We start from the raw sequence: 22,901 nt of genomic DNA, 5'->3' as shown, positions 1-22,901 counted from the left end.
CAATGCAGAGGCCCAGTTTACCCAGAAACACCACAGTGGCAGGAACATGACCCCAGCAGAAGCTTCACCTGTCCCATCCCAATGCCTTCCAGCCTGAATTTCAGCAGTCCCTCCTCCAGCTGAGGAGGAACTACATTTCCTATCCCAGTGCTGCAGGGACACACAGGGACGCAGGCGGGCTTCCAGGGCACTTGGAGTTTGGAGTTCCCACTCATGGGCAGGTGAAACACTGAGGCCTGCAGATCAAAGCTAAATTAAATAAAAACAAGCTGGGCTGTTTTTAGCAGCAAAGCAGAGGCGGCTCATATCACTCCTGCTTTTTCAGCAACAAAGCAGACAGGAGCCCTCCCCGCTGCTCTGCCCCTTGCTCTACCAACCACAAGCCCATCCACCAACCTCCAGCTCAGCTCGTTATTTTAGGTTACTGCAACACACACCAGAGATGGGTATCTCCAGGATTTGCAGGGCTCTATGGATAAATCCAGCTGGCCCTCCAACACTTCATGCAGACAAAGACAACTCAAAGGATCTTAGTACAAAGAGACCTTCATTAACTTCATGTGAGGTCTCCAACCAGTCTAAATCCTCAGGGATCCAGTCTGGCCTTCAAGCCATCCCAAGCTGACTTTCCAAAGCCCCTCCTAAGGTTCCAAAAGAGTGGATCTGGGACCTACCCTCTCCCTACAATCTACTCTAGGCTGCTACAGCATCCAATTACACAGGCATAGAAGTGGCACCCCTCTGCCCATACAGAATGTGGAAATCTTGGCTTTTTAAGGAATAAAAATGCACACCTGAATGAAGAGCAGGACTAGCTCTTGAGCCAAATGCTGCTTTACACTCAAGGTTATCCCATAAGAGAGACAAGGATGTTCCACCCTGACAGGAGCAGCTCTGTGTCCCTGAAGCCAGAAAAGCCCAGGTATCCAGCAGCCAAAGCCCATGTCTGGGGACCAGGTCAGCAGGATCACGCAGAAACGGCTGGACACTCACTGTCAATACCCATACCTGCCTCATTAGGGACACCTACAATACTTGATTTCTTCCCAATTCCTCCAGGGATTTTTCCCAAAACAAAATGGAGGGAAACCAGAGCCTGGGGGTGCTAATTTATGTCTGTACAAATTAAGCTGGAAGCCAGGCTAGTGAACTGGCCTCTGCTTCTATGCTTCTTCCCAGAGACACCCAGCATCTGACAGGGCTGCTGCAGTGCTCAGCACTGGCAGGTGGGATCAGGAGAGGACAATGTCCCCAAGAAGGAGCAGGGAGTTGCAGCAGGGAATGCTGTCCTGTGCAGCCTGGGACAAAGGGAAAGACTTAAGAAATGGGCAGAGGCAAGGAGGCAGGGAGCCATGACAATGGAAATGGATAAGGCGATCATCTGCAGGGGCTGAGAGATCAGCCTTTTGATCATACCAAAGGAGATTAGGAAGCAGGCAGAGGCCAGGCAAGAACAGTGCAGCAAAGTGCACAAGAGGCTGGTGACACAGTGAGTTTGGGATTATCCCCGTGGAGAGAAACACTGCAATGAAAAGAAACAACCTGGAGAGATTGGACAGCAGAGCCCCAAGGCAAAGGTGTGGAAGAGAATGAATTAGCAAAGGCTCAACAACATGGCAAAACAACAGAAAGGCTCAACAGGCAGTGTTGCACTGCCACTGAGAAGGGAGCCCCTGGCTGGCTGTGCCACCAAGCCAACAGATGGAGTAGCAAGGGCAAGGTGGAGCTTGCAAGGCAGAGCCCTCCAGTCAAATCCAATGCATTCTCACACGGGCGGAGGAGCTCAGCGAGAGGTGAGCAGTGGGACACTGTCAGCGTCAGGCTGCTGGCTGTGACAACAGGACCAGTAAGTGGGGCAGAGAAGGGGACTTGTCCCTTTGCAAGGTCGTGCATTGCCACCTCCCTCTTCAGCCTCTACCAGGAGCTCTCCCTTCCTATGGCAAGCAAAGGTGGAGGCAGCAGGGCAGTGTGCAGGACTGACTTCTATCCAGGACTCTCCTCTGGGGACCTGAAACAGGGGATTCATTGCACATAATCCATATAGCCCATCTACACACATAAATGCATCTAGAATCTGCAAGTTCAGTTCTGACAGAACAGCAGTTCCAGCATACTCCTGCCACGTCAGACCCGCTGCTTCCCGTGAAGCCAGCTCCTTCTCAGCCCATCTGAGGAATGTGGTGGGGTGCTTCTCACCACCTTCTTGGGAGCAAGGCGTTATGTAAGGGAAGACTCCCGCACTCCTCTTTCCCAGATGGAACAGCACCTCACCCCATCTTTAACCTCGGGTTCCATATCACCTACCACCACGTACTGACTGTAGGATTTCCCCAAGGTCACCCTCAGCCTGCTAGGAATGGAGCATCCCCTAGACTCATGCATCAGAAAGTACAACAGGATTATGCAATGACCAGCATTTTGGGAGACTTTCCCCAGCAACAGGAGGTGCCAGCTATTTGTCAGCACAAATCTTTTGCCCCTTACTGGTCCACAAGGTCACAATGTCTGCCCATGAAATGGCTTGGGCACAGCCTCCCAGGAGGAAGATGCCCTCACTTTCCTAGGTGAGCACAAGAGCAGTCCCAGGGCTACAGAGGACATGACAAGGTGTCCGAGACGTGACCTGCAGTCATTAAAATCCCAGTGGAACTGTGCAAGGGTGGAAGGAGGTGGCAGGGTGCTCATGTCACACCATGGCCCTCAGCACCTGCTGGCAAGCAGATGAGCTGGGGCACTGCGGGGACTGTCTTTGTCACTCTGTCAGGTTCATCTGCTCAGGAATTCAAATGTCACCAACTGGATCTGCTTCATCTCCCACTGCTGCAAGAATTCATCTTGTTAGGAGACCACAAATGAGCCTTGTGGATGCTCTCTGGATCCTTGCCATGCACAGGCATGTTGGCAATCAGTCTCCAGCTGAACCCAGAACACTTCTAGTCTTGCCAGGAAGGCAGTGGGGAGGCAGCTCTGTCCTCACCCCACAAGCTCCCTGCCACCCTTGACTCCTTACTGTGGCCTCCTGGAATGTCTTACCATGTGATGGTAAATTCACACCAGCCCACTGAGTCCCTGTTTCAGGACTGATGCTGTAGGAGCAGTTGAGGAGAGGTTTTTCATGCCACCACCAAGCTTCCTGCTGGAGCAGAGCTGGAGGCTGAGATGCTCATGCTGCCCAGCAGCTCCTGGCTCCACTGCACACACAAGAGATGTCCACTTCATGCTCCAGCCACCTGTGTGCCATGGGAACACAGCCATCGCTTGTGCCTGTCACCCATCCCTGCCAGAGCACTTTCTGCCTGCAACACGTGAAAAATGCACCTGTTAAACCCAGCCAGGACTGGAAAAACCACGGGGAGCAAGCAACTGGTCACCCAGCAGATGCAAACACTCTTCTCCCCTAGGGGAACCAGGCAGCCCCAGGTTGCCCTCCTGGTCACCAGCCAGGGATGAACCCTCTAGTGATCTGCCACTGGGCACTGCTGAAAAGCTGGGACAGACTGGAGCCTTCCCAGAGCCACTGGGAAAGCTGACAGTGCAGGGTCCAGCCTAAGCATCAACTGCTCTCTGCACAGTGACAATCAAGAGAACAACTTCCCAGAGGGGCCAATGGACACCTGGCCCAAGTCTGGCCAGGAGGGCCCAGACTCAAGGAGAAGCTGTGGGCTGTGGGATTGTCTCAACATTGGTTTGGCACAGTGTGCCTGGAACTGCTGCTCACCCTTGCTCTCATTGTGACAGGATGTGCTGCTGCCATTGCAGGGAAACAGAAGGGCACATGGAGCTGCTTCCATCCACATCCTGCTGTGACACTGGAGCAACACCAACCACATGAGGAGCTTTTCCACAGGCAGTTGGGGTCAGTCTCTTCTGTTTATTATGCTGCCATACCTGGAGGAGGAATAGGTGGAGGGGGCAAACACACAGGGGGCTTGTGACCATCGTTGGGGATTTCTGCATGTCGGGGGGACTCACCAGCATCTCCCCAGACAGCTAGGGCACCACCAGAGTCTCACTGCCATGAGCCTCCCCCTGCCTGTGCTGCCAGCACTGGGGCTGCTCCAGGTAGTGCCAGCAAGTCAGCTGGCACTGGGAGAGTGTGGGGAGACCCCTGGGCTACCCACCAGCCCTGTCCTCACATGCCAGCAACTCCCGCCTGCCCAGACAACACAACTCCCCCACACCCTCCTTCCAGCTGGAGGCATCCATCCTCTCCATCCCTCAATGATGGGGTTGGACACTTCAGTCCCAGCGATTTTAAAGGGACAACAAAACTGCGTGGAGCTGAACGGCCCTAAATCAGTTGCTAAAATTAAAAGCTGAAACTGAGCCACCAGCTAGGACTGGGGGGAGTGTGCTGTGTGCCACATCCTCCTCGCTTCCTCACACGCTCCATGCTCGGTGTGTCATCCCTGCTTATCTTAGAACACGGGTGCTAGGTACTCCTGAGAGGTTTTGCAATTCATTTGCACAGCACCCAGCGCCCTTTGGTGTTCTCCCAGTTCAGCCAGGAGACAGACTCCTTGCTGGGCCATCCCTCTGTCCCAGGCCCAGACTGGCTATGACCCCGTGTCCATTCCTCTTTGCTCAGATAGCAGCTTGAGTTTAGACACCACTTTAAGTCACCCATCTGAGCTGATGAAAGCAAAAAAATAGAGGCACTCTTCCTCCCAGGGCCAAGCATCTCCTGGGCTGCACTACAAGTGGTGTGGACAGCAGCCTGAGGGGGATGTGTCTCCTCAGTTCTGCTCTGTAAGACCCCACCTCCAATATCACCTCCATCTCTGGGGTTCCCAGCATGACACAGTCATGGACATGCCAGGGCAGGTCCAGAGGAGGCCACAGAAACTGTCCAAGGGCTGGAACAACTCTGCTAAGGAGACAGGCTGAGAGAGCTGTGGTAGTTGAGCGTGGAGATGAGAAGCCTTTGAGGAGCCCTAAAGTGTGCTTGTAAGAAATGGAGATTTTTCATCAGGGCCTGTGGTGACAGGGCAAGGGACAGTGGTTTTAGCTAGCAGGTTAGACTGGACATAAAATGCCTTGAGCTGAAGGTTGTTAAGCACTGGAACAGGTTGCCCAGTGAAGCTGTGGATGTCCCATCCCAGGACACAGCCAGGTGTTCAAGCCCAGGCTGGATGGGGCTTTAAGCAACCTGCTCTAGTGAAAGATGTCCCTGCCCACAGCATGGGGGCTGGATGGGATGACCTTGAAATGCCCCTTCCAAACCCAACCCTGATTCTGGTCCTCTCTGCTGAGCCACAGCCCAGCAATGGGAGACAGCTGGGCAGAAGAGAAGACAAATTGCTAGAGGGAGAGGCAGGCAGACATGCTTTACACCAGTAATACCTCGAGCATCAAGGAAATCCCAACATTTCAGCTTGCAGCTCCAGCAGGGTGCACATGGAGCCAGGCAGGCCCTGCCTCCCAGGGCGACGGCACCCGGAGCCAGCTCCGGCACAGCCGCCAGCACCAGGCTGCCAAGGGCTGGGGAACAGCTGCTGCTTCCCAGCCTGGAGAAACTCACATTTCAGAGGTGGTGAGACTGTTCCCACGCACGTGCACTTTACTTTCAAATCCTCTGGGCTGTGAGGTGTTTCAGAAACAGAAGGTGATATTATTGCAATCAATAAAAGGCCGTTTCCGTCAGCCAGCAGGAAAAACGAGTGGCACCACCAGCACTATGGCAGTGGAAGTCTCGCCAAAGGATAACGAATCCTCCAGGTAGCAGAATACAGAGCCTGGCAATTAGCACCTCCCACGCCATCAGCATCCTTGCCTGCCCTCAGCACACCTACCTTTCCCACGGCAGGCCCCCGTCCTGCCTGCAAACAGGACACATGGCCCTGCTGACGTGGCAGTGCCATGGCTCCAGGACAGGCAGGAGAACACCAGCCCCCGAGATTCTCTCCACAGCAGTGAGAGGGAGTGGGAGTGTGTTTGGACCGTGGGAGCTGTAAAACACCAGGCTTGATAGCTTGGGAGAGTTTTTCATTTTCACCTCAGTGAAGGCAGCCTGCCATGCAATTTACACCTTGCCCTCCTGCGCTTCCCTGGGCCGAATCACCCAGCTGCTCCCAGGGCTCCTCCAGGGCAGGAGCTGAAGAGTGGCAGCTGCCAGGCATGGACAAACTGAGAGGTAAAGAGAAGAGTCCGGGGGAGTTGGTGGGTTCAGGAGATCCCAGAGCCCTGAGAGGGCTGGCAGGGACCGGACACAGGCTCCCAGGTCATGGCTGACAGCTTCTGTCAGAGTCATGAACACTTTCCCTGGGATGGAGATTCCATCCTGTTCTCCGGCAAAAGGGAGTAAGCTCCAGCCCTGCCTCGCTAGAGGCCGTGACACACCCTGGACCTTCTCCTCTTCCAGCACCCATCCAAGCTGCAAGAGAAATCCTGCAGCACACGAAGGAGCATCCATCATCTTCAGAGACGAGCCAGGTAGCAAGTCCCAGCAAGATAAAACCTCTCAGAAAGTAGCCACAGGCAGCCAGAGCCCCCAGTGTGGGAGTAGGACAAGCCTTGGACAAAACTGCCAGCCCAGACACGTTCAGGTACATTAGCCCGAGTGCTTCCAGGGTATCATACTGCCCCCAACTACAGGAATGTCACCCGCAGAAAAAAGAGCAGATGGTGCAAACAAACGTAATTCACGGGCCTTGGGTCCCCCCTGGTGTTACGGTTATTTGGTAGTAATTAGTCCTGGAGCAAAGAGTTGCAAAAGTAAAGGAAACTTTTGCATTAAAAAGGATTCATTTTCCTAAAGACTCAGTGCTTTCCACTTTCCCAAGTTCTGCCTTGCTCCTGTACCCACCATGGATAAAATGCCAGCTGGGGAGACAGTATTCACCAGCTTCCCAGAGCTCCATAATATGTTTTCACACTCTTCCTCCTACCCGACCCCACTACATCCCATTTTCTCCTTCTTCCCCATCACAGCCACACACGAGCTCTCTGAAGGGGACTGTGGTTTTAAACCATTCTGAAAGCTCAAACACCAGATTTTCATCATAAGACAAGGAATCTGTGTAAATCCACACCATCTCTCCTCTTCTGAGGAACCAGTCCTGAGTTCCTGTCCCAGTTCCTAGGAACTCCATCACTGTGGGAGCACACAGGTCAACAGCTGCACATGAAAGGAGGCGGACGAGACTGTGGGAGAGGAAGACCGCAGCTGGAAAGGGCTGCCTCTGCTTCAGAGAGCAGATCTCCAGGGACCAACACACTCCTCCCAGCTTCAGAGGATGCTTCTTCAGCATTAATCACAATGCTGAAGGGGTTGATGCAACGATCTCTGCCATCACGGATGACTGGAGCAATGCTAAATCGCTTTGCCTGCTCTGTTGCCTTGGCAAGGCTGCCAGGAGCAGCAGCTGTGGCAATTTCTCTGTCTCCTGTCAAGGCAGGGCCTTTCAGGAAAGGGATCATCATCCAAGATCATCTCCTGTTGTTCTGCCTCAGCCAGGCAGCTCACTGCACTGCAGCCTCCTACCCTGCATGGACACCACACAGGTAAAAAGAGCCTCTTTGAAACTTGTGGCTTTGTCATGTTTCTCATAGGGAGAGTAAGACCTAACCTAAAGTGACCTGCTCCACCCTGCCATGAGACTCTTGTGGTGACAGATCTTCCTCCATGGATAACTTGAACAGCTCCTCATCCATAAGGACATTCCCAACCCATCTTGATGGCTTTCTCTCCTGGGCCACTACTCACTTGAGTAACTGCCCTTCTGCAACAAAAATGTCCAGACAAGCTGGAGGCTTGTGGTTCACAGCCTTCTCACACACATCCTCACCTGCAATGAGTCCTGTCACGAAATCTTCTTGCAGCAAAGCCAAAGCAACAGGGATGGAGCAGGGGCAGCAGTGCCTGGTGCCCACAGCACATGGGAGCTCTCAGTCTCCAGAGACAAGGTCTGAGCTGCCCCTTCCTCTTGCTCTTTGGATTGCAGGCATCTCTAGTTGTTCTTCCACAGCCTGTCAATCACCAGGACAAACTCAGGTGTCACATCAATGGCCCCAGGAGGAAAATGGAGGAGTGGAATAAACACCCTCCCCATCCCTTCCTACCTCCTTGAACAACCTTGTCTTTCTGCAACGCCCCCAGTTCCCAGGCTTCATGGAATATATTTCACGATGAGCTAAGCTCAGCCTCACACCATCCCTTCACAGCTGAGAAAGCCAAAAAGGGAAGCTGAAGAACTTAACCTCGCTGAACTTGGACAGATAAAGCCACCAGCAGCCCAGGGCAAAGCCACGATGCAACCGCCTGATTCCCAGACAAAATAGTCCTCCCTCCCCACCCACGGCGATTTACTGTCAGGCTTATTGGCCTCATTTGGAAGGCAAGCAAGATCCAGAGGAAGAGATCAAGTGGGTTTCAGCCTGGTTTGCTGAGGAGGAATAGGCAAGCTGATCACGACATTCATAAGCACATCTCAAGTACAACACGTTGGCAAATTTGATGTCAGAAAGCAAGTTTCCAGGACAGGAGGATCTTCAAAGCTATCAGCCAAGTGCAGCCAACAGTGGAGAAAGATTGTCTGAGCTCCCACTCAGGGAAACCCTGCACTCACAGGCTTCACTTGGGTGTCAGGAATCCCAACCAGGCTCTCTCTAGGGCAGACACCCATGGGCCACTGGTCATCTTTGGTTCACTGATCCTCCTGCTCCTCCTTCCCTTGCCCCAGGGACAGATATCCCCATGTTTTAAAAGCAAGCCAGGGCCTGGGACAAGTTCCCTCCTGAGCACTTATAAATGAACAAGAGGCATTTCCCCACAGGCTTCCAGCAAAGCCACCTTCAAACCTCCACATCCAAGAGTTTGTGTCTCTCTTCCACAGAAACCTGGCACAGGGCAAAGAGACAGCAGCTCTGGCGGGCTCCTGCGTGATGACAATTCCCCCCAGTGAGCTCGGCTAATGAAGCCCCCAGAGCCTGCAGCCACTGCAGCCGCTGGCGGTAACGACTCGCCCGAGGAAATCCCCGGCGCACTCAAACACAGCACAGCCGGGCAGGCTGCCTGCAGTGCGGGAGCAGCTGGAACACAGGCCAGGCGAGCAGGGGGAAAGGGAGGAGAACCAGTGGCACCAGGCAGGTTCATCAGGGACAGCTCCAGGTGTCCTCGAGCCGGGACACGCCATTTCAGCGGCCGCACGTGTTGACCGACTTCTCCATCGGCCCTGCTGACAGCAGGCACGGCAAGGCGAGGTGAGGCTGCCTTTCCTCTGCAGCTCTCACCTCCTCCTCCTCCTCCTCCCCGGCCCACCAGGGACAGGTCCCAGGGCGCTCATTACCTCGGTCTGGAGAGCAGAGCAGCCACTGCGGTGTGCAGAGCCAGCGACTGGCGGTGCCAGCAGGGACACGAGCCGAGTGCCTCCAAAGCTGGGCTCTTCTGCTGGCAACAGAGGCAGCAGGGGAGGGGAGCAGCTGCTTTCAGCGACCTTTGCAGTCTGGCAAGTGCTCCTCTGCCAGCACAGGATCATGAGTTTGACTGTGCAGATCAATCAGGAGCAGAAATCAAAGCAGTTAGGCAAGGACAGACTGGTCTGACTGCCCTTCCACAAGGATCCCATACATTCCCAGATGTGCTCCATGAACTGGTAATGCTCTGGAGATGCATCACGCCACTCAGCTTCCCAGATCTTTCCCTCCTGGGGAGCCAGCTCTCTATCTGTACCGCTTCTCTGCCCTCACAGGTACCCCAAACCATACACAGCTCTTTGTAACACCACTGACAACAGCACATCAGCTGCCCCAGATCCTCATTAGTGCCCTGATACCTGGAGGACATTCCTTCTCTTCCCAGTGCTGATGTACCCCCTCAAATCCTGGGTACCTGGAGGATGGGGAGGACTTTGGGGAAGCATATCTACACCTCTGTCCCCACATGCCCTTCCGCAAGCAGCCACAGCTTGCCATGGACAGGAAGAATACTCTGCCTGCTGCAAGTCTGTCCCAGGAAGGCTGCTGGATCTTGGATAGCAAGAGGGGAGGGATTTGGATGTTGGTCCTGTGCCCCAGGGCACAGCAGAAAGCCAGAGCTGAGCCAATGCTATGGGTCCCAAAGTAGTGCCCAAAGGAGACACAGCTTTGCAGGGGAACTGCTGGGAGGTGAAGGCAGTGGCTTCTTGGGGTGGCAAGACCTGTGCGGGACAAGTGAACTTGGCACCTAGAGATGCATGTGAGAGAGGAGGAGGAAGATGCAGGAACAGAGAGGAGTGGATGGCTGTGCTCCTCCACTGCAAGCCCACAACATCTGGCAGCTCCTGCAGCCACAGCAGCCACTTCTGCTTTGCTCATTCCTGTACTGCTCGGCAGAGAAGTACCTGAGCAAGTCTTTCTCCACACTGACCTCTTGATAAGCTTTTGCCAACTCACGGTCTGGTTACTGAATCACTGGGAGGACCTTACCCCAAGCTGTGAATCTGCACAGCGGGAAGAGCAGAGCAGCTGGCCCCAGCAGATGATAGATATCTACCTTCCTGCATGTCAAGGACCTGCCATCAGCTCCAGGCAGAAATAAACCCCTGAGTAAATTAGAGTAATCGGCCATCCAGTAGCAGGGAAAAAATGCAGGTGTCCACAATGGGAATGAGGCCATTGTTTCCCTCCCTTCAGCCTTCCCAGAGTGCCTTACAACCTTACAGAGTGGGAACAGAGCCTGTCAGCATATGCATGAAGCCAACAGGCAGCTGCACACAGGGCCACTCTGTGATCAGCCATGGCACATTCTCTTCATCCCCCAGGGCCAGGCCACCCCTTCAGGTTTCGTTTGAAAGGCAACAGCCTCCAGTGCCATGCTGGGCTTGGGGCTCCCAGATCAATCGCTCTCCCAGCTGCCTTAGAACTCCATCTTTAACCATCAAGAAGCACCCTTGCCTTAGAGTCTATCCCTGTGAAGATAAGGAAAAGAGACACAGTAGCAACTTTAAATGTACCAGATTTTTCTGGTTGATGGTGTGTGGAATGGGGGAATAGAAGCAGAACTTTCCAGGGGTTCTGTGATGCAAATGTGCCCATCCACAAGTTACCACTGTGATAAGCAGCCAGAGCCAGGGACACAGAGCAGTTACTAACTTGCTCTGCCCACTGTACTCGTACCCCTCTTCATCCCTGCAGGGTTGTTATAATTCCTCACATTAGCAGAGGATGCAGGTAAAACCATCTGTCCATGGAGCGAGCACCCGGTGGTCATTGTATAAGCCGCCAAAATAAAAAAAATATCATTCCAATTACTCCATAGTGACAGAAAGTCCCAGGCATCCTTCTGCTCTGAGCCTTTGAAATGTAAAGCTGCGCTGTTTGGTATCATTTAATTTGGAGCTCAGCCTCAGATCAGCAGAGCCTCGCTGAGCTTTAGGAGGAGGCAGTCATGCAAAACAGACATGTGCAAAATTCAGATGTCAGTGGCCTGGAAGGCAAGCACACCCCAAGCCTCACCATTTCATGGCCCCAGTATCTCTCTTTTGGCATCCCAGTGCCAGAGGAGGCTGATTCTGTCCCAAAAGCTGTATTGAGCCTCTGCTCCAAATCAGTACTAGTTTCTCTCTGGTACCCAGGAGAGATGACTCCCCATCATCATCTCCCCTCTTAGGAAGGTTTGTTCCTTTCCTCCATACTGGAAGCACATTCTTTTTCAGACTATGGACCCAGCCTAGCAGACCTGGCAGGGCAGAGGCATCCTACCTAAGGGAGAGTTTATCTCCAACAAACCCAGCAGAAATGCATCTGCTCAAGCCAGGCAAGAGCCTCTGCCTCCTCACACTTACCACAGCATTGAGGAGCCCACAGAAGGTAAATGTTGGGTGGGCTGTTGGACTAGAGGGACCATCAGGTGCTGATCCACTCTTGAGGGTAATGGGCACCTTCCATCTCTTACCAACATCAGGCACTGCACTAGATCCTGACAGAAATCAGCTGAGGGGTGACAGAAGACAAGCACTGGCTTGTGCTCCCCAGGGAGATTGGCCCCTCTGCCCACTGTGGTTTGACAGCAGGGGAACAAATACCTTTCCTTGTTCCCATACAATCTGAGAGGTGCCAGGTGACCCACCTAGCACAACGGCCACAAAGGTGAAGAGAACTGCCATGACTTGTTGCTCCCTTGGGATGGAGCAGAGGAAACAGCACAGGACGCCTGAACCCCTGCCATGCTTCAGACCTCTATCAGCTGCCTCAGGGCAGTTCTAATCTGGAGTAATCCCTTCCAGCCCCAGGCATGAGTGGTGGAATTAGAAACTGCCAACATTTCTATTACAGACTGTGGTTTTCCCTGGTAGGGTTGAGCCACAGGCTGGAATAAACTGCCACATGCTGGAAAAGAAAAGACACAAAAGCAGTCCTGGAACTGAGGGTTCACAGGCACTCTCCAAAAGCCTGCAAGCCAATAATTAAGCACATCTCAACCTTTCTCTTTCAAGGAGCTCACAGACCAGTGTGCAACCTGCTCTGGAGCCCTGCAACAGCTGAGGCAGTTTGGTATGAACATAAACCCAGTCCTGGCAAATCCAGAGGAGTTCAGAGGGCCAGGATTTGGCAGCCTATCAGGACAATCCAAGTTGTCCTGACAATAAACAGGCAGGGGGTATTTTTTCCTCAAAGCAGGATGGGATGTGCTGGCTGTGTGTAGGCTGAACATTGCACCTTTCAATACCCTGCACCCACTCCCCAAAGGCTGTGAGTCCCTGTGGGTCCGGATAGAGTGACAGCCACCAGGTAACAGCATAATGAGAGGAAAAACACATGCTGAGCCCATGAAAGCCTCCCCAAGATGTGAGCAGCTCCACAGACCTCCACACCTGTCACAGTCATGAGGACTGGCCGCTCTGGACACATCCAGCCTGCTGCCTCTGCCCAGAGCCACCAGCACACAGCAGCATCAACTCAAACAGCACCCACAGGGCAGCAGGTGCTGCAGGCAGGAGGAATTGAGAGAGTTGTGTGTGTGTGCATATCTCCCTATCAAAAAAAAGAACCCCGAGGGACTTCCAGCGTGATCCTTTGCTTCAGCGCAAACAGCTGGGCTTGGCCACCTCACTGGTGCCCCAGCCACCACTGCAGCCCCAGAGCTGTGCCTTGCCCATGGCACACACGCTCTAGGCAGGAGGAGGAGCAAGAACTGATTTTGTTCTTTCATCCCTGTGATCTGATCACCACCCAACCTCACGACTCATCCATCCATATTTTGACTCACTGCAGAAGAGAAATGTTTTCACTCTCCTGCCCCCCCCCAAGGCAGGGCCTTTCCTACCATTTTATACCTAACTAGGATTGAAAAAGTGCAAGTTAGTCATAGCACAATGGTCCCTTTTCTGGAGGTAAAAATGCCAGCACTTTCAAGTGTATTATCTGCCTGCTCCACAGGTTTCAAAGTGGAAGCTTCACAGCCAGGGAAACTGGGCCAACAGCCTTTGTTGGAAAAGAGAAATATTTCTATGAAGCTGTTTCGCATTTTATTAGGTTCATTTTACTGTTTCTTAAGCCTGGTACAGCTGGCAAGGTCTGGCTCAGAGGGCTGTGGGGAAGAACCTGTCCAGACAAAACTCATTAGGACTCAGCTAAAATAATTGCAGAGAGGCAGATCAATCTAATCCTTAAATTAATTGACTAGCTGTCAAGAAGGGAAGACCCCGAGGTTTGGGACACTCTCGCTGCTGGAAAGAGCTGGACACGTCTCCAATGCCTGACAAAGAAAACCTTTTGAACTGATTGCATCCTCTGGGATTCTCTATAAATACATCTGGGGAGAGTGTATGTACAGATCAAGTCGATAAAGAGATCTGACAGAAAAGCACTGTAGTATTTCACTCTCCCTCCTTGCCCAAGGCAAACCATTTCAGTTCCTTCTCTTCCTTGGACAGCCGTATGAAATATCCTCGGCTTCTCCAGTGATCATTAATTCTCGCTGCAAAGAAGAGGGGGAAGCAAATCTTTTGTCTGAGAAGATTCATTTCTGTGATAATTTTGTAAGGGTGGGCAAGTCAATACAAGGCTGCACTGCCAACTTTCCAAAGCAGCAGCTCAGGAAGGTGAGGTGGCTTCCTACTCCCTCCTGGGACAAAAATGCCCCCAAAAAGGACCACTGACTGACAGCCAACACTGGTTCAAGCTTTTGGCTGCCAGGCCATCAGGGATGCCCACACAGTTTGGCATGCATGGGAGGGCAGGCACCTGAAGTTCACTCTTCTTTCAGGAGCTGGCTTTGGAAATGTTCCTGAAAAAGGAGCTGGAATAGCAATAGGATCAAAATGCTGGATGTCACAGGAAAGCTCCCATTGCAGCAGAGACCCAGGGCTGATTTGTCAGCTGGAACAGCCTCCACAGGAATGTGGTGGAGGCCCCATAGCCAGAGGCTTTCAAGATACAATTGTGTGCTAGATAACCACGTTCCCTTTGCCATGAAAGGTTGCGCTCTCTTTGCATGCGTCTTCCAACCTTGTCTGCTCCCATTTTGTGATCAATTAGAACTGGGAGGCCACAGTGGCAGGAGCCTGCATCCCACACCAGCTGCTTCCCTAGAACCTGGACTCCCCTGCCTGCTGCTAAGACAGACTCCTGCACAGAGTCAACAAAAAGTTGAGGAAAACCTGGGTGATTTCACACATGGCACAAGCTGCAGGGGCAGGCAAGGAGTCTTTGTAACTACCAAAACTCAAAGCTGGTCAGCAAACCTTTCCTGCTCAAAGCAGCAATGCTATCAGAGCTGTAGTTTCACAGCTGCCCCTGTGTAAGAGCTGAATAGCAGAGCCAAAACAGAAGCTGCACATTTTGCTTGCAAGAGGAAAGGTGTGTGCAGGCACAGGCAGCAGAGCAGCAGGAATGGCACCAGCACAGGTTGGGAAACCAGCACACACTGACCGGTGCACACCAATGTGCCTGGCACAGGCAGCACTGAACATGAAGCACGGTCAGTGTTAATTCACTGCCGGCCCGCAAGGACCAGGGAGAAGGTGACAGCAGATGACCAGTGGCCTGAGGCTGCCACATTCCTCTGGGGACATGGGAAGTGGGGATGCCTGCTGCGAGTGGCAGGAGACGTGACGCAGAGCCCCGGATCCCCATATGTTCCATCAGCCACACAGGAGGAGCGCGTTCCCTGCGGACACAGGTCAAACAGACCTGTTCTGCCGCACGAGCCCACCCCACGCCCAGGGCCCCCATGGCATCCAACAACACTTCCCACCAAACCCCCTTCCATCTGGCTCAGCTCCCCAGCCTGACCTCGTGGGCATCCTGCCCTCCCCTGCCTGATCCACGCTGAAGGCGAGGTCACTCACGCTCGTAGGACCGAAACATCTTTGGATGGTTTTGTCGCTAAAAATATTTAATAACTACAAGTCGCTGTGAACGCGCAAACTGATGTGATGTGACATCCAGCTGGGGGGTGCCAACCAGCAGTGAGCGGGTGTCCTCGCTGCAGAGAGCCCACTGAAAACCAGCTGTCAGTGCAGGTCAGAGAGAGATGAACATGTCTGCAAAGGCACAGGCACCCCGGGCTCCCTCTCCGCTTCCTGCTGTTGCATGTCACCTTTCAGACAGGCTCGAGCTGGAGCATCACAGTGCCCACCCCTCGCCTGCTCATCCTCCCCAGCCTGAGATCCAGAGCTTCACTGGCTCCTGGCAGAGAGCACACACCAGCCAAGGGTGCTCTCCAGCACAGTTACCAAGCCACTCTGGTCCCTCCTTGTCCTCAACGTCAACCAGGCTGGTGGACAACCAGGAAAAGTCCATGAATAGTGTACCAGCCACATGTGACATGACCTACAGCCCAGCTAGGGACCGTGCAAGGGCTCCGAAAACACTTTCCCTGGAGCCTGAATCCTTACTCCAAACATCTGACAGCCCATGGCCAAGCAGCCTGTCACACTGTCAGCTCTGGTCTTGTCCTTGCCATTGATACAAGACTGACACATCAAATCCTCTATGACTTTTTCCCCCATTATTATTTGATGTGTGAGGATCACTTCCCAGCAGTGTCAGGTAACCTCCTGTCTTCCTGGGAGCCCTACAGACCTATACCCAAGAGCACATGGGCTTAAATTGAAGGTCATCCCACCCTAACCTCAGCACCTTCTTTAAGCAAATTAATTCCCACAGTCACACTGGGGCATGAGAAAAAGGCAGGAGAAGGATCAAGAATTCAAATTCTCAGAAAGCCACTGGCATATTCTGCAGGATAACCCATTGATGCAAACAGGAAGAAATCAACTGGATGAGTCTTGCCAGACCCACATGACAGACAGACGCTGAGGGCAGCAAAGTCTCAGGTTAGTAGCGATAAGTTCTAGATAAAGGTATCCTATTCCTCCTTCTCTCTATAGAGATGGCTATATGCCTTTGATTGGCCCTGCTCAGCAAGGGCTCCACCTTGGGCAGTACTCTCTAGCCTCTGGTCCCCAGGGCTTGCAGGAGAGCAAAGGAGTTCATGAGGATAAATGAAGCTGTGGCTGAGGAACACAGGACTGAGCATCTGTTAGTAATTCCTAGACCTCTGGAGGAAAATTCGGGCAGCAGTTGATTGGCTGAAGCTGCCACTGTGATGAGCTCTCACGCACGTGCAGACTGAAGCCTGAGCTGCTTGTACACGACAAGTTGGCATTTAAAAATGCTTCATGCACAGAGCCCAGAATAAATAAACTAAATCATCCAGGAGAAAGAATTTAAGTGGAAAAACATCCCAATAATTGAATCCTTTTTGCAAATGTTTTATCAGCTCCCAACCCCCAACCCCAGCCTCTCAACACACCCAAGCAAAAGGATGGCCTTTAAAACACCAACCACCTGGGATGGCAACACAGCTCCACAGACCTTCACTTAGAACAGTTGGGAGAAAAGGATTTTCAACAGATCTAAGCAATGCCAGTAGGCTCAGCAGCATGGTCAGGAAAGCCAGAGGAGAAAGATGAGGTGCAGCCTCACAAAGGTGCTGAGGCTCAGCTGCCATAAAGAACCACTTAAGCTCCCAACTCCCCCCAGACAAAGAGGCATCCACGTTATGGAGCTGTTTGGGGCCCTAGGTAGAGGAGAAGAGTCTGAAGGATGGCACAGATCCTGGATAGGTCAGCCAGGGGAAACCTCAGCAGCACTAGTGAGAAGGGAGGAGTGTTCATTGAGTATTTCTGCACTGAATTTAGGACAGTCAGATGACATGGGCAGAGGATGCGGGTGAAATGTTTGTTCTTCCATGACAAGATAAAACACGTGGCTCGCAGGCCCAGATAACACACATTTTAACATGCTGAAGTCCCTGCTGACAAGCTGTCCACATGTCAAAGGGTGATCTCTGGCCAGCTGGAGATGCTAACCGAGGAGAGACAGCAGCCTGTACCTGCCAACATCCAATGGGAAAATAACTGACTTGAACAAGCACAGACTGGCCAGGCAAAGACAGCCAAGACAAAATATACGGATGGCTGCAACTGGGCCAGATCACCAGGAAGCAAAGGAGATCGGCATAATTAATGCCAACCAACACTCATTTACAGCTGTCAGATCCTGTGGGCAAACATGATTTATTTTTGTGGGGAGGGTGGACTTGACTGATAAACAAACCAGCATTCGTGCCATTCAATCAAGCTCAGAGAAGACGTAGGACTTGGCATCATTTCCCATCTTTAATCGAGAAACTACAACTCCATCAAAGGGGCAGAGGCACGTGTTTGAAGCCACTATTAGCTGGCTCAGATCAAACCCAGGACTGGGGGGTCTGTGGCAGAGGACAAGATCTGTACCAGAGATCCACGTGCTGCAGTACAATGTACAACCATTGCTGAAATTAAGCATTTGTTTGAGCTACTGACAAGCCACGGAATTTTCTAAGTTGAAAACAGGTCTGAAAAAGAAACCAGAAATTCAGGCCAGAACATATGAAAAATGTTGGAAAATACAGCTTTGTGTATTTAGCTTAGCAAAGAGAGAGGCAAGAGGTGACTGCACCTTAAACTGCCATAGCTGACAAGGGGAGCAAAGCTTGCTCCAAGCTAATGGTCCAAGGAATAACACATTTCCCTTGCTGTAAACAGGAACAAGCCACATCTTTCTAGCACCTTGTGGAGCACCTTTTACGGGGAGCCGGGGTGTGGAGGAACATGACAGTCTCTGTCAGGCAGAAGCCAACCTGATAGTCTCCCAAATCTTTCCTTGCATCACAGAGTCCATGCCAGCCATTCTTGCCCGAGATCTGCATTGTAAAGGAGTGACTCACAAGTCCATGGAAGTGGGAAACTTGTGATTACAGAACCCAGGGGAAGGAAAAAAAGCTGGGAGTTTAGCTGAAGTTGGAGGATACCTTTACAAGACCATCTAAAGAGATAAAACCCCAGTTTTCCAAGTTAGGCAGAGTCAGAGTTTGAGGTCAGGCAGCTGGTTCTCTGGAGAGTGCAAGCAGGATGATACTGACATTTATTTCCACATTCTCCTTGGCTGAAGAGAGCACAAAACTGACCCAAAAAAACCCACAAAAAGAGGCCATGTTAAAGCAGGCACCTCTAGGGCTGCAGTGGGAGACACCTGCCAGCTCTGCCTTGGATGCACTTAGCATCTCCAGCTTCCAGAGGAGATCAAGAGCCAGCAGGTCCAAGCCCACCCACCTGGCAATGCCCAATAGATGCCAGAATGGATACAGAGAGATGCAGGGACACAGCCCACCACAGAGAACTCACTATACCTACACCAGGAGAAACACTCCTTGAAATGGCAGGAGGTTACAGGGGAATAACCTGCTCCCAGAGCTGTCAGAAAGGGTCCCCACCAGAGAAGAGCTTTCTCCTTTGCTCCCAGGAGCTGGGAGTGCCAGGTCTGACAAGCACTGTGTTGTGGGCCAGGAGTGCACATCCCAGGAAAGCAGGGCATACCTGCCTGGAGGCAGGGAGAAGCAACATCAGAGGTTATTAGGGAGGAAATGCTCTTAAGGGACACTAAATAACCCCAGCCTATGCCCTAAATAACCCATGTTCAGAATAATGAGCTAGCAGCCTCTCCTCACCTCCTCAGAAGGCGATTCTAGCCAGTAAGTCAATACCAGCCTGCCATCCCAGGGGAAGGATGTCTTCTTACCTGCCAAGGATGGCTGCAGCCATTTCCCCACAGCTCCCAAAAGCCAGGCTTGCAGCAAAAGTCTCACAGAAATGCCAGCTCCTGAGCTCACAAGAGCCAGGAGGCAAAGATGTATGCTGCAAGGACAGTCTGGACATGAGACCTCCTGCTCCATGCCAGCTCATCTCCCTTCCACCCTTAATGAAAGAAGCCTGTCACCCAATGGCTCTTTTTTAATTCTTGTTAAAAATTTGTTTTTAACTTTTCCTGTCCCTCCAAAGCCACAGCAGACTGGGAAAAGTCCAGACTGCTGAAAGCCAGCACCACTGCATCCTCACTGCTTGGGAAACACAAGCCACAAGCATTCCTGCTAACTTCTGCACAGCACCAGCAAGCCCAGAGGGAGCCACACGTTTCATCCACATCCACCAACCTTTGGGACTACATGTCCCCAAGTTAACCTCAGGGGATGCCGTGGGAAGGCCACTGGAGTGCCAGCTGTGGTAAGGCTTCTTTCAACTCTGGCCCAGACTTCCCCCCCACCTCTCGCTGTCCTGTTCCCTCAGCTGGACCCCAAACCCTCAGCTCCTTTGCCCTACATACCCCACTCCAGTCCCCTTCTCCTCCGATTCTACTTCTCTATTTTTCAGCATCTCCAAAGCTTTCTCCACCCTCCCTCCACACCTTGCAACCTTCTCCCTGCCTCCTTCAGCTCCCTCTCCATTCCCCACTCTCCCACACCTTCTTTCTAGGACTAGGCAGCCATGTCATCCTCCCTCCACTTCAGCTAATTCCCTCTCTCCATGAGAGCCAGCATTTCATCCCTGCCTCTGAGTCCCCTTTCATGACTCATGGCTTTTGCCTTCGAACCTCCTGAGATGGGAGAGCTGTGAGGGGACCTGCTCTTGGCAGGCCTGACCCCCAGCTCTCATTAACAGCACCCTTCCCAAAGCAGGCACACAGGAAACAAATAAATAAAGCAAATCTGTCTCGCTGCTCTCTCGGGTTGCTTAAGGGAGTTGGGCTCCGGGGGTGGGATGAAGGATGCTATTTGGAGAAGCTGTCTCCATGGCAACCCCTATTCCCACCACAGAGCGGGCACAGGTCACCTGTTTCCATGAAAGTTTCCCCCTTCCCTTCCCATCCCTCCATCCCAGGAAGTGCCAGCACAGTCCCAGGGGTGCAGACAGTCCAGGCTGAAGGAGAAGCAGCAACGTCACAGAAGCAGCAGGGATGCTGCTGGCACGGCTGCAAACGGCCTCCTGAGTCCCCCATGCCACACTGGAGAAAGGCAGGGCATGCTCATGGTGCAGTGTGCAGGGAGCAGCAGCACCCACTCCCCTCTGCCCCACCCAGCATGGCAAATCCACCCCTCTTCCTGCCTGTGTCCCCACTGGTCAGTGCCAGATGGGCAGGGGGGCCCCGCTCTGCTGCAGGACATTTGGACAGACACAGGCACCCTGACCCACATGCTGCTGGGACTGGGACAGAGATCAAAACGTGTCCCCTCCCACTGCACGTGGCTGTGGGTGCTCTGTTCCCATATGATTTCAGTTACTGCAAATCAAAATCGACCGCTCCCACTGAACACTACCAGGTGCTCCCAGAACAACCCGTGGTTCCCTTTTTAGCTCTAACAACTCCATCTCTCATGCGACAGATGTGCTGCCGGGACCTTTCCCCAGCTCAGGCAGCGTCAGCCTGGTGTCTCCGAGCGCTCCCGCCCGCGCTAGCCCCCTCCGTGCCCGCCCGCGCGTCCGCCACAGGGCTGGCAGCAGTGCCTGGTGCCCCCACAACAAGACCGGCACAGCTCCAGGAGGAGACACAGAGGATGCAGAGAGAGGGTGAGAACAGGGGTTCTGCTCTCCAGAATGGGGGAAAGGAGCGGCGGTGGTGATGCACTAACACATCTTCCACCAGTAGCAGTGGGCAGCTCCCTGAGGCTGGGGTGGACAAGAGGGTCGGCAAAGACCCCCCAGCTGAAGCTCCAGGATTGGCACCCAGGCAGCCATCCTGCAGCACAGCGCAGGCTGGAGGGATTCACACAGTTCCCCCACAAGGCTGGGAGTTTCGCCAGGAAAAGCAAGTTTATAAATAGTGTGTTTCAACACGAACAAACGAAAGCATCAGAACTCGACAGTCAGATAAGCCAAGGGCTGAGCATTGGCCCCTCCACAGCATCCTCCCCCACTGGGAAGGACAGTACCTTCCCTCCATCATCCAGCTGGCCAGGACCTTCCTTGCTCTCTGAAAAGCCTGCATCTGGAGGTGTCTGTGTCAGATGTGCTGCTTGGGAACACCCTTGCCACAGCTGCTCTGGCAGCCAGAGCAGGCAGCAGAGCTGGCTTCAAAAAGACCACAAGCAGCAGGGATGGCCACTAGGGGCAAGGGCAAACACAGCCCACAGCAGCCAGCTGCCCAGCCAGGGCCAAGATCCACAAATTTCAATGTATTGCTTGAAAGAAAGTTTTCATAAGCCCACAGGCCAGAAAGTTTCTAACTTCTCCTCCTATCCCTGAAGAAGACAGCTGCCCCACTGGTGAGGCTGGCACTCAAAACAGAAGTTCTATGGCATGAAGCATTACACCGAAGGGCACATACCTGCCAGATCCTAACAACAAGTAAGAGACTCAGTGGGAGAATCAGCTTTTATCTCTGTGTTAAGGAGAAAAGCAGCAAGTTATTAGATGAGAACTTGTTTCTCATAAACACAAAACAGCAGAGAAGACACCCCTGTGCCTACCGAGTGAATAGAAGGACATCCCTGCTGGGGAACTACCTGCCAGATTGCAAAAGGAGGAGATCTTGATGGTAGTGCCCAAGGGAAAACATCAAGACATGACATGTCAGAGCAGCCCCATCAGCTGTCAGGAAGAGAAGCCTCTGACAGCCCACTGAACACATGCAATGCTCCTCACGCCACACTCGCTTACCTTGATGTAAGTGTCAAGGGCTGGGTGGACACGGTTGACTGCCAGATGGATGGACAATGGTGTAGTGAATGGGAAGGTCGCCATAACCACGTGGCTGGGAGCAGGGAAGCTGAAGATCTTAAAGCCATACTTCTGGAAGCGTTTGATCTGCTCTTCTGATGGCTTCGCGTCTCCCTCGCTCAGGATGCGGCCAATGGCAAAGCGGCACTTCTCTGGAGACACCTGATTGAAGGGACAGACAGACAGTGTCAGAAGAAGAGAGAGGCTTGATACTGGCCAAAACCTCAACTTGCTGAGCTTGGAGGCAGGAGATGATCATAAACTAGTAAAAGCAATAATCCAGCATGATCGAATACACCAAAGCAGGAGCCCAGTCCTAACCCAGGCTGATCCAGGCCTCAATCATCTACACTCCTCCCAGCCTAAATGCACAGCCCAGTGGGGAAGGGTCTGCTCCTCTCCTTAGAGGGCAGAGAGACTTGCAGCAGAGAAGAGCTAAACCCCACCAAGCTGCTCACTCAAACCTGTCATAGGTGACAGTCACTGCAAGAAGTGTCTCTCCTGATCCTGCATCAGACACCTTTCTGTCAATAGCTGGTCACCACCATCCCCTTCTGCAGGACACCCCTGCAGCTCAGGGAGGGGGCTTAGAGATGTGAACACAGCTTTCCCAGTTTGCCTCCACCCCACTCCTGAGGAAGACCCCTGACATGTGCACATGCCACCAACCCCCATGGGTCACCTGCACTAAGCTGAAGAAAAATTCAGAGGCTGCCACGTCTTTCCAAAATAGGCACGCTCAGTATGGCAGTTTTGGGGTGGGGAAACTGAGGCAGGCAAGACCTGCATTCAGTCACCCAGCTGCTTGTAGTAACACAAAGAGAAACATACTCATTTCTATCCTGAACCCAAACAACATAAAAAACCCCTAAAACATGCTCT

The 22,901-nt window shown here is 52.7% G+C and overlaps 1 protein-coding gene across 4 annotated transcripts in view; it reads right to left on the bottom strand.

Moving 5' to 3' along the window:
- The window catches only part of TEX264 (testis expressed 264, ER-phagy receptor), a 48,811-nt gene that overhangs the window by 9,206 nt on the left and 16,704 nt on the right, over positions 1-22,901 (bottom strand). For all 4 annotated transcript variants that reach the window (XM_086845276.1, XM_086845275.1, XM_086845277.1 and 1 more), the window contains exon 4: positions 21,960-22,181. In XM_086845276.1, the coding sequence (XP_086701402.1) occupies positions 21,960-22,181 (222 nt within the window). The remainder of the gene's footprint in view (positions 1-21,959; positions 22,182-22,901) is intronic.

The sequence above is a fragment of the Cyanistes caeruleus genome, chromosome 11 (assembly GCF_971803275.1).
Source record: "Cyanistes caeruleus chromosome 11, bCyaCae1.hap1.1, whole genome shotgun sequence".
In the NCBI taxonomy this organism is placed as follows: Eukaryota; Metazoa; Chordata; class Aves; order Passeriformes; family Paridae; genus Cyanistes; species Cyanistes caeruleus.
The sequence above is the reverse complement of the archived record's forward strand: the minus strand, read 5'-3'. Positions and strand labels throughout refer to the sequence as shown.